General features: G+C 40.8%; 1 protein-coding gene across 1 annotated transcript; it reads right to left on the bottom strand.

Annotated features, from left to right (window-relative positions):
* Positions 1–262: 262 nt before the first annotated feature.
* On the bottom strand, positions 263–10522 carry LOC311080259 (uncharacterized protein). The gene is made up of 2 exons (XM_084110075.1): positions 10117–10522; positions 263–3334 (listed from the first exon to the last, which is right to left on the bottom strand). The coding sequence occupies exons 1-2, from the start codon at positions 10232–10234 to the stop codon at positions 1878–1880; spliced, it is 1575 nt and encodes a 524-aa protein (XP_083966201.1). The 5' UTR covers positions 10235–10522; the 3' UTR covers positions 263–1877.
* Between the last annotated feature and the right edge of the window lie 18 nt (positions 10523–10540).

Here is a 10540-nt window from a genome sequence, read left to right as displayed (position 1 = left end):
ACATCCGAATTTGAGGAAATGGGGGGTGGGGGGTGATGGAGGAAGTGAGGTATGCCATAAAGCTGTCGAATTTTGTAGTTCTTTTTGTGCTCTGTTTACTACCCGAACCCTGAAGTTCCGTAGTGCCAGTAAGCGATACAGATCCAAGTCGATGTATCATCACAAGGGTCTTGGAAATATATTATGAAGGTTGAAAAACTACATGGTGTTGCTTTAATACATATAAAATATGTATAAAAGAAGACAAAAATAGCATTAGATGCAATATTCACAAAGTTTTATGCTTTATTGTGTACATATATTGCACATACAATTTCCCATATAAATAAGATTGTATGTTCACACATATTCTTAATTCTACGTGGCATTGATTCAACAAGGTGCTGAGAGCATTCTTTAGAAATGTTGGCCCATATTGATAGGATAGCATCTTGCAGTTGATGGAGATTTGTGGGATGCACATCCAGGGCACGAAGCTCCCGTTCCACCACATCCCAAAGATGCTCTATTGGGTTGAGATCTGGTGACTGTGGGGGCCATTTTAGTACAGTGAACTCATTGTCATGTTCAAGAAACCAATTTGAAATGATTTGAGCTTTGTGACATGGTGCATTATCCTGCTGGAAGTAGCCATCAGAAGATGGGCACATGGTGGTCATAAAGGGATGGACATGGTCAGAAACAATGCTCAGGTAGGTCATTTAAACGATGCCCAATTGGCACTAAGGGGCCTAAAGTGTGCCAAGAAAACATCCCCCGCACCATTACACCACCACCACTAGCCTGCACAGTGGTAACAAGGCATGATGGATCCATGTTCTCATTCGGTTTACGCCAAATTCTGACTCTACCATCTGAATGTCTCAACAGAAATCGAGACTCATCAGACCAGGCAAGGTTGTGCGTGTTGTGGCTTCACAAATGCTTTGCTGCATACCTTGGTTGTAACGAGTGGTTATTTCAGTCAAAGTTGCTCTTCTATCAGCTTGAATCAGTCGGCCCATTCTCCTCTGACCTCTAGCATCAACAAGGCATTTTCGCCCACATGACTGCCGCATACTGGATGTTTTTCCCTTTTTACACCATTCTTTGTAAACCCTAGAAATGGTTGTGCGTGAAAATCCCAGTAACTGAGCAGATTGTGAAATACTCAGACCGGCCCGTCTGGCACCAACAACCATGCCACGCTCAAAATTGCTTAAATCACCTTTCTTTCCCATTCTGACATTCAGTTTGGAGTTCAGGAGATTGTCTTGACCAGGACCACACCCCTAAAGGCATTGAAGCAACTGCCATGTGATTGGTTGATTAGATAATTGCATTAATGAGAAATTGAACAGGTGTTCCTAATAATCCTTTAGGTGAGTGTATATAATATTAGCCTACATGTTTTGCCCTTTTGGAAATGACAACAGCTTGAGTTGACAGTATCTTTAAAAAAAAAGTGTGGACACCTCTGTTTTAAGTGAGAGTTGTGGTTTATAGAGAAGTGGACATTGTATTACATGTCGACTGGATCGTTTGATTTAGCCAATCAAACTTTTATATACAGTATATTGTCATCAACCCATCTGTCTTGCTTAAAAACTTTTACATTAATATTTAATTTTAATGAACAATACAGTTCTGGGAGAAAAACAACGATTGTTTCCTGAATCTCTGTAAAAATGTTTACAGTATTTTTAAAGTTACTGCGATTAAATTTATAGTAAGCATACTGTGAAATGAACTACAGCAACTTACTTGCTATTTGCTGCCAGGCAGCAAGTTACTGTACATTTCACAGTTTTCTGTTTACAGTGCAGCAACAAGTATTTCATGATCACAGCAGAGAGAGACGAGATGAAGAGTTACAAGAACACAGCTGAAGAGTTTGATCAAACTAAATACTGCAAACGTGGTTTCTCCACTGTATGGATCTTCATGTGTATCTTCAGGTGACTTTTAAAAGAGAAACTCTTTCCACACTGATCACACGTGTGCGGTTTCTCTCCGGTGTGGATCCTCTCATGTGTTTTCAGATGTGCTGACTGACTGAATCTCTTGTCACAGTGTGAACACTTGAAAGGTTTTTCTCCCGTGTGGATCCTCTCATGTCTTTTCAGATGTTGTGACAGACTAAATCTCTTGTCACAGTGTGAGCACTTGTAAGGTTTTTCTCCAGTGTGGATCCTCTCATGTCTTTTCAGATGTCCTGACTGATTGAATCTCTTGTCACAGTGTGAACACTTGTTAAGTTTTTCTCCAGTGTGAATTATCTGGTGCAGTTTTAAACAGTTCACTGAAATAAAAGTCTTCTCACACTCAAAGCACACGAACTCTCTTACATCAGTGTGTATTTTCTGATGTCTTTGTAAAGATTTCCGCACTGAAAAACTCTTTCCACATACAGAACATGAATGTGGCTTCTCCTTTGTATGAACTGTCAGGTGTGTCTTCAGGTTTGATGCCAAAAGAAATGTTTTGCCACATTGATCACATGTGAACAGCTTCTCTCCGGTGTGGATCCTCATGTGAATCTCAAGACTTTGTTTGTATGGGAAACTCTTCCCACATTGATCACATGTGAACAGCTTCTCTCCGGTGTGGATCCTCATGTGAACCTCAAGACTTTGTTTGTATGAGAAACTCTTCCCACACTGATCACATGTAAATGGCTTTTCTCCAGTGTGAACTCTCATGTGAATCTCCCGATTTTGTTTGCATGTGAAACTCTTTCCACATTGATTACATGAGAACGATTTCTCTCCAGTGTGAACTCTCATGTGAATCTCAAGATTTTGTTTGCATGTGAAACTCTTTCCACATTGATCACATGAGAACGATTTCTCTCCAGTGTGAACTCTCATGTGACGCTCAAGATTTTGTTTGTTTGATAAACTTTTTCCACATTGATCACATGTGAACGGCTTCTGTCCAGTGTGGATCCTCATGTGAACATTAAGGGATGATGATTGCTTGAAACTCCTCCCACATTGATCACATGTGAACGGCTTCTCTCCAGTGAGAACTCTCATGTGAGTCTCATGATTATGTTTGTTTGTGAAACTCTTTCCACTCTGAGTGCAGGTTTTAGATTTCTTGGCTCTTTTTTTCTTTAAAAATGTGCTTTTAGTCTTTGAGTGACTCAAAGGTTTTTCTCCAGGTTTGACATGATGTTTCTCCTCCTTCACTTCACTCATTTCTCCACTCTCCTCCTTCACTTCACTCAGTTCTTCACTCTCCTCCTTCACTTCACTCAGTTCTTCACTCTCCTCCTTCACTTCACTCAGTTCTCCACTCTCCTCCTTCACTTCACTCAGTTCTTCACGCTCCTCCTTCACTTCCATCAGGTCTGAAATGAAAGAAAAAAGTTTGATTCCATTTTCAGCAAATCAAAAAATTCAAAACGAGAAATATGAAGTAAAAGGCCATGAGCCCTGATGTAATCACTTTCCAAATTTTGTATTTTTGCCTTTTTGTAAATGAATTATACGTCCCTGAAACTTTTCATGAATGAGGTACATTGATATTCCAATTATTATTTTTAAAACATTATAGGCACAATCCTATCTCTCTGTAGTGAAAACTATTAAATAAAATGTGATCAATAACAAGATAATATAACGTGATATTTGTTATATCTTTGTCTTTTATATAACACAATGATACGCGGAGATGATTACCGTGTTAACTCATTTCTGTTTACTGGGAACTCAGTCTTCTTTTACATTCAACACAACATACAAGGGGGTGAACTAGAGCGCCCTCTAGTGCACAGACATTTTAAGTGCATATATCACATATTCCTCCCCACATAGTAACATTGTTACATAAACTTAATAAGTACATGAACAGTGTATATTTTTCTCTCTCTCTTTTTTTTTACATCTCTCTCTCTCTCTATATATATATATTTACATAGCATGCTTGACACAATTATACTCCTGTCTAATACAGTACTTATAGTAATGCCAAAAATATAGAACATCTGTGATTAAACACTATAATCATTCAGTGAACTGTGTTGTGCTTATTCTTTTAAACTAACCTCAGTGCCATGACTGTCAAAATGTATACAAAAGAAAATAACTTTTGATACCACCAAGGTAAACCTTAAGGGCTAAACCGTATTGGGGGCTTAATGGCACGTTCCGGGTATCTCTTAGACTCTTTGTGTGGAGTGCGTAACACCTCCCCTGTTTCACTTGGGAATGAATCCACAGGTTGTGCTGACCCAGTCCGGATTGGATTGAGACTAGGCGGTGATGTTTCTTCTGACCTGGAATATTCACAAAGATCTGTCAGATTCCCCTCAGGAACCTCAATGACCTCTGGTCCAATCTCATATCCATTGTTACAATTAGTTAGACATGCCAACATCTGATCAACGTGATGTCTCCAGTGAACTGAAAGTCCCACATAGACAGTGTATGATACAGGGCCTGTCTTTGCTGAAACAACACCAGGCGTCCACTTCTTTCCCCTCCGATAATCACGAACCAATACTTTGTCACCCACAGAAAATGCGTCTTTAGCACGCACTTGACTTTGCTGGCACAGTTTGATTTGTGCTTTTTCCACCACAGAGGCAACATTAGGCTTTAACATATCCAAGCGAGATCGCAACCTGCGGTGCAGAAACAACATGGCAGGCGATTCCTTTGTGGTGGCGTGCGGGGTGTTTCGATACGCCAGTAGAAAGGTGTCCAGCCTTTGTTGAATTGGAGTTGGCCCCTTAGAACAACGTAGTGCCTGCTTCAATGTCTGAACCAAGCATTCAGCCAAGCCGTTCGTAGCTGGGTGAAAAGGTGCAGAATGTGTGTGTGTCACTCCATTAGTCTTGAGAAATGTCAGGAACTCCTCCGAGGTGAACTGAGGCCCGTTATCACTAACCAGCGCTTCTGGGAGTCCATAACGGCTAAATAATCCCCTCAGCACCTGAATGGTCTTGGTAGACGTAGTTGACTCCATTACACACACCTCTGGCCACTTGGAGTGAGCATCCACCTGCAAAGTCCACATGTATCCGTTGCCAAGGTGATTCTGGCCACTTCCAAGGGTGTAATGGTGATGGACCAGGAGCTTTTTGCGTCTGCTTGCATGAGTGACAGATTTTTGACAATTGTTCAATTTGAACATCAATACCAGGCCACCAGACATAGCTACGAGCAACTGCCCTCATCCTTACGACACCCGGATGTCCAGTGTGCAGCTCTGCCAGTACCCTGGATCTCAGCTTAGGAGGGATGACCACCTCCAACCCCACGAGGCAACCCTGTTGCGTAGTCAACTCATCTTTCCTCTTCACGTACGGGGTGAGCACATTATTTGCATCTGTGACTTGTGAAAAACGTCCCGTTGCCACCATCTCCATTATTTGTGACATAGTGGAGTCAGACCTTGTTTCTTTACAAACATCTGAACACAGCACTGGCAAATAATCAAGATGCTTTACTTGAAGCAACTCCACTGTGTCCCGCTTCACTTGAGGTGCGGTTGGCAGAGGTAGACGTGATAACCCATCCGCATTACAGTGGTGTGCACCGACTCTATACTGGATATCAGTATTTTTGATCAAATAAATGCAGGCTTGATGAGCAGAAGAAACTTCTTTCAAAAACATTAAAAATAGTAATGTTTCCAAACTTTTGGCCTGTACTGTATTCCCCCCAAAACTGCACAACTGTAGGGTAAAACATTAATAAAAAAGTGATAATAAAAAATGCGTCTTAAAACTGACATGATTGTAACAAAATCACACAGTCTGGAGAACTCAGAACAACTGCTAACATTAAGTTTAAGGTAAAAATAACTGCCATGAAATTATAGTATCTTACTCCTATGCAATTAGATAAACTGTTCATTCACTACATCACTTTACCTCTGTCTTTATCCTCTTTTATCCTCTTCTCTTCTTTTTGGCACTGTATCTATCGCAGACTATAATGCTCATTTATAATGTGTCATGTAAATTCGGCCATCCGTCACAATCAGGAAACTTTCACCGCGTCTAGAACTGGCGCGAGCTGCCAGGCCCGTTTCTACGAGCCTGTGTGTTAAGCGCCCTCAAAAAAAAGCAATGCTGTCATTATGGATGCGGCGTCGCGCACGCTACACAACAAATTACCAACAACTGATCGCGCGCGCGCTCTGTTTCTGACGCACTTCAAGCACTCGCTGGGCGGGGAAAGATTGCATCTCTCTGCCATCTGTAACCATGTTGACGTGCCGCCCGGTGTGGCCGCGATTACATCTCCAGATCTGCATGATTCACGTAAGTCACATTTTCAGGTCGTAAAATCCGGAAAAATCACTTCCCTGCTAATTCCATTTCCAAGATTTCTCCCTCTACATTTGGCTTTAGACAGACTCTTTAGACAAATTCCTCCTTTCTAGACATCACATGCAGTGCCAGTTCAGTATCAGTAGTGTCATGTCACATTCATCTGATGCACTCTCCTTTTCTGTTGGGCACTTTTCATCCTCACTGACTTTAACTTTTTATATTCAGTCATGTGTTTTGCTTTAATTCTACAAACTCTGGAAATGTGGCCTTTTTTACCACATTTGTGGCACTGCTGCTCTTTGAAACAACAATCTTTCTCATTGTGGTTCGTTTTTCCTCAACGGTAGCACTTGCTGACCCCTTGCTCTTGCAAGGACAGTGCATTCACTTTCAAAGAGCCACTTAACTGTTGAGATTCCCTCGTGGCCGTTTCCATAGACACTGCAATCTCCACCGCCTTTTGAAATGTGAGAGCTGCTTCCGTCAGTAGCCGTTTCTGTATAGACTCCGTTTTCAGCCCGCACACAAAGCGATCTCTTAATGCATCTTGCAAATGTGTCCCAAATTCGCAGTGTTCACTCATCTTTTTCAAAACTGCGACATACTGTGCTACTGTTTCTGTCTCCTGTTGACTGCGGTTATGAAACCTAAATCTTTCTGCGATCACGATCGGTTTCGGCGAGAAATGTTCTTTCAAAACACGCACAATGTCTTCATATGACTTCACACCCGGTTTATCCGGAGCAATTAAACTTCGCAGCAGTCCGTATGTAGATGCACCCATTACAATCAGTAACACCGCGACTTGTTACTCATCTGCAATGTCATTTGCAGCAATAAATTGTTCAAACCTTTCTATGTAGGTAGCCCACTGTTCGGCTGACTCATCAAAGGCATCCATATGACCAATAAACACAGCCATTTCGTCGGGTGTTGTTCTACGAGTCCACTACATTCATCAGATCTGCAGTATTCAGTAGCCAGCTCTCCCCGTCGCACTAAACATGGGTTCAACAAAGATTATCCTCATCGCCAATATGTTATATCTTTGTCTTTTATATAACACAATCAGGGCCGGCGCTAGCCATTTGGGTGCCCTAAGCACAAATGCTTGGCGATGCCCCCCCCCCTCCCCCCCTCCCCCCCTCCCCCCCTCCCCTCCCATCCCATCCCATCCCATCCCATCCCATCCCATCCCAAACCACCTCCACCCCCACCCACCCACCAACCAAAGGAATAACAACCATTCCGAATTTCTTAGTTAGGTTCTCTTTACTTCCAAAATAACTGCTGCAAATAAATAATTTTACATTAACAATGGCACCAAACATGAAAAGAAATAAACAATATAAAGGTTAAAATTATAAATACCAAATACCACCACAATTACTAAAAACACAGATTTGGAACTGAACAATGTAAACACAGAAAGTTAAAAGTGCAAAGGTCTGATGAGGCACAATATAATAATTCTGTACATAATTTGACAACTCTGTGAATATGAAAATATACAAACACTGAAAAAAGACTCAACATGCAGGGCTAAAGCCCCGGATCTTTTGCACTACTAGCGACGCCCCTGGACATGCATACACGCATAGGCGTAATTTGCGGGTAGGACATGTCCCCACCACTATTTTCTAAGGTCAATATATCTCGCGGCACGAATGTACCAATACAAACAAACAAAACATCTCCAGTTAACCAGCAGATCATTCATTTCATTCGTTTTTTAAATAAGAGGCGATCTAGCGCTGAAATGTGTTGTTTTTTTAAATCAACTGATCAAAGTGCTCGTTGCCGCTGCGATCAGTGGCGCGGATACTATGTTTGTTTCTGGCTCGCGCACAGCCTTCACTCAGACGCGTGCTTCAATCCGTTGTGGAGAGACTCTCTATTCGTTCCGGTGCCATTAGAAAACAAAAAGCACAAAAAAGTGTCCCTGCCTGATATACAACCACTGAAAAACATAATCGGTTTTGAAAAAAAAAAAAAAAAAAAAAACTATATGAGTGCGGATTAGAACTCAGAACCTCTGACACGCTTGGCAAAAATTCTACCCCTGGACCACTTAAATACACGCTTAACTTCGTCGGATCAACATATAATAGGTCTCATTGAACGACCACTTAAACCCAATCAATGTACTATTTAAATCGATGGTAGTGTTATATCTGTTTTATCATCCCGCTGTCTTTTCTTTTTTCTTTTTTCCGTTCCGCCCCCGACTCTTGGTGCCTTTTCGACGCCATGTCTGAGGTCGGTGTCTGCCAAATTTTGACATTGATTGAGGCATAATCGAACAGACCACTGGGAGGTTGGGAGGTGGGGAGGTGGGGAGGTGGGGAGGTGGGGAGGTGGGGAGGGGGGGCACCAGAGGGAGACTGGCACAGGAGATTCACCTTTTTCTCGACTAATTTGGTCTAGGCCTATATTACTTTTGTATTGCTTTTGTATATTAACATGCTTTAGACATATTTTATTTGTTATTTATAGTAGCCTATTGTGATGATTTTTCACGACCCAGATTTTTTGGTGCCCCCCCAAGCACTTGGTGCCCTACGCGCAGTGCGTGATGTGTGTGTGCGGAGCGCCGGCCCTGAACACAATGATACGCTTAGACGATTGCCGTGTTAACTCATTTCTGTTTACTAGGTACTCAGTCTTCTTTTACGTTCAGCACAACATACAAGGGGGTGAACTAGGTGATCACAATATTATCATTAAAATATACAATACTGCCATATTTTGACACCAACTTGTACACTGATATTTAATTTGTTACTAAACTTATTAGTTAAGGGCCAAACATTAGTTATGTTTATTAGTTAAACATATTAAGGGCCGGCCACGCTAGACTTCTCCTTCCATTGAGTTCCCACAGCAAAAAAATGCTGTAAAATTTACAGAAACTTACTGGCAATTTTGGTAGCCAGTAAACCTGTAAATTTATAAGAGTAGGCTACCGTAAACCATAAACTACAATTATACTGTAGAACCAGCAAACCAAGAGCAGCTATTTACTGTAATCTTCACAGTATGTTGATAATACCATGCACTGAAACCCGTTTTAACTCATTTCATTTGAGGAAACTGATTATCTAAAAATTGGTTAATTGCCATAAAATATTTATACTGAGAAACTTCACATGCGAAAAGTCTTGACTGACCGCGGCTTTAACTTGTTCTAATTTAACAATTTTGTATTAGTAGCCTATATTATCTGTGTCCTACATGTTTCTCTCATCCCTGTTACTTCTGACATAATTTTCCTCCTTTCAAAAACAGAGTATTTCTTAAAATTGTGGCACCCAGGAAGTGACATCATCTGGGCTCTTTCTACACATGATGGGAGGACAAGAAAATAATCTCAATCCATTGTCTGTACAAACTGTACAGTGTTGACCGGATACCAAAGTTATTATAAGAAGAAGAATCTCAATACATATGAATAACTTCTATAATTTATGAGAAATACAAAATTAGTAACTATTAATCCGAGTTTGCTCAAGTTATGATTACAACCATGTCAGCCATTCTGGAAAGTTCATAATACTTGATACAGTTTGGTGTTAACTGTTTATTGCTAAAATAATTATAATAATAACTATATTTAAAAATGTCTAAAATATTGGCAACATTGTTGCAAAAAATTGTTGAACCATATATAAATATAACAAAAAAAGTGCTAAATTGATATTTATGACTTTTACTGACCATTTGTTGAAAACAAACAAGAACATTTTGTACCATTTCATAGTGTAACTGTCTAAATGTGATGAAGTGCTTGAATGTTTCTAACATGAATGTTCTTCAGCATCATGAATGAATGAAGAATAAACACCAACCTCTTTGTTCTTCAGTCTCTTCAGTGTGTTTCATTCTGCAGAGTTCTGGATCACTCATGTCCTCACATTCCTCTTTAATAAACTCAGTCTTTACAGATATCAGCTCTTCCTGATGCATTGCTGCTCGTCTTCACTTGTAGCTGATGGCGATGGGAATATTCCAGCATTTATTGGTGAATCTATGTGGGAGGAGCTTCACTGATGATGTGATTGTTGTGGGAGGAGCTTCACTGATGATGTGACTGCAGTGGGAGGTGCTGATCTGCAAAAATCAAAAATATATCAGTTACTGAATTTGTTTTTGTACTAAATATCACATCTAAGCATTTTCCTTCTCGAAGACCGGTCTGATGATTTCCTGGTTATAAGAAGCCTCTCCCTTAGAAATACACGTTGGGCTCTGATTGGTCAGCTTGGCCCAGTG

This window comes from Abramis brama (assembly GCF_963993115.1).
Source record: "Abramis brama genome assembly, chromosome: 1".
Taxonomy (NCBI): Eukaryota; Metazoa; Chordata; class Actinopteri; order Cypriniformes; family Leuciscidae; genus Abramis; species Abramis brama.
Note: the sequence above shows the minus strand (reverse complement) of the source record. Positions and strands in the feature narration are given on the sequence as shown.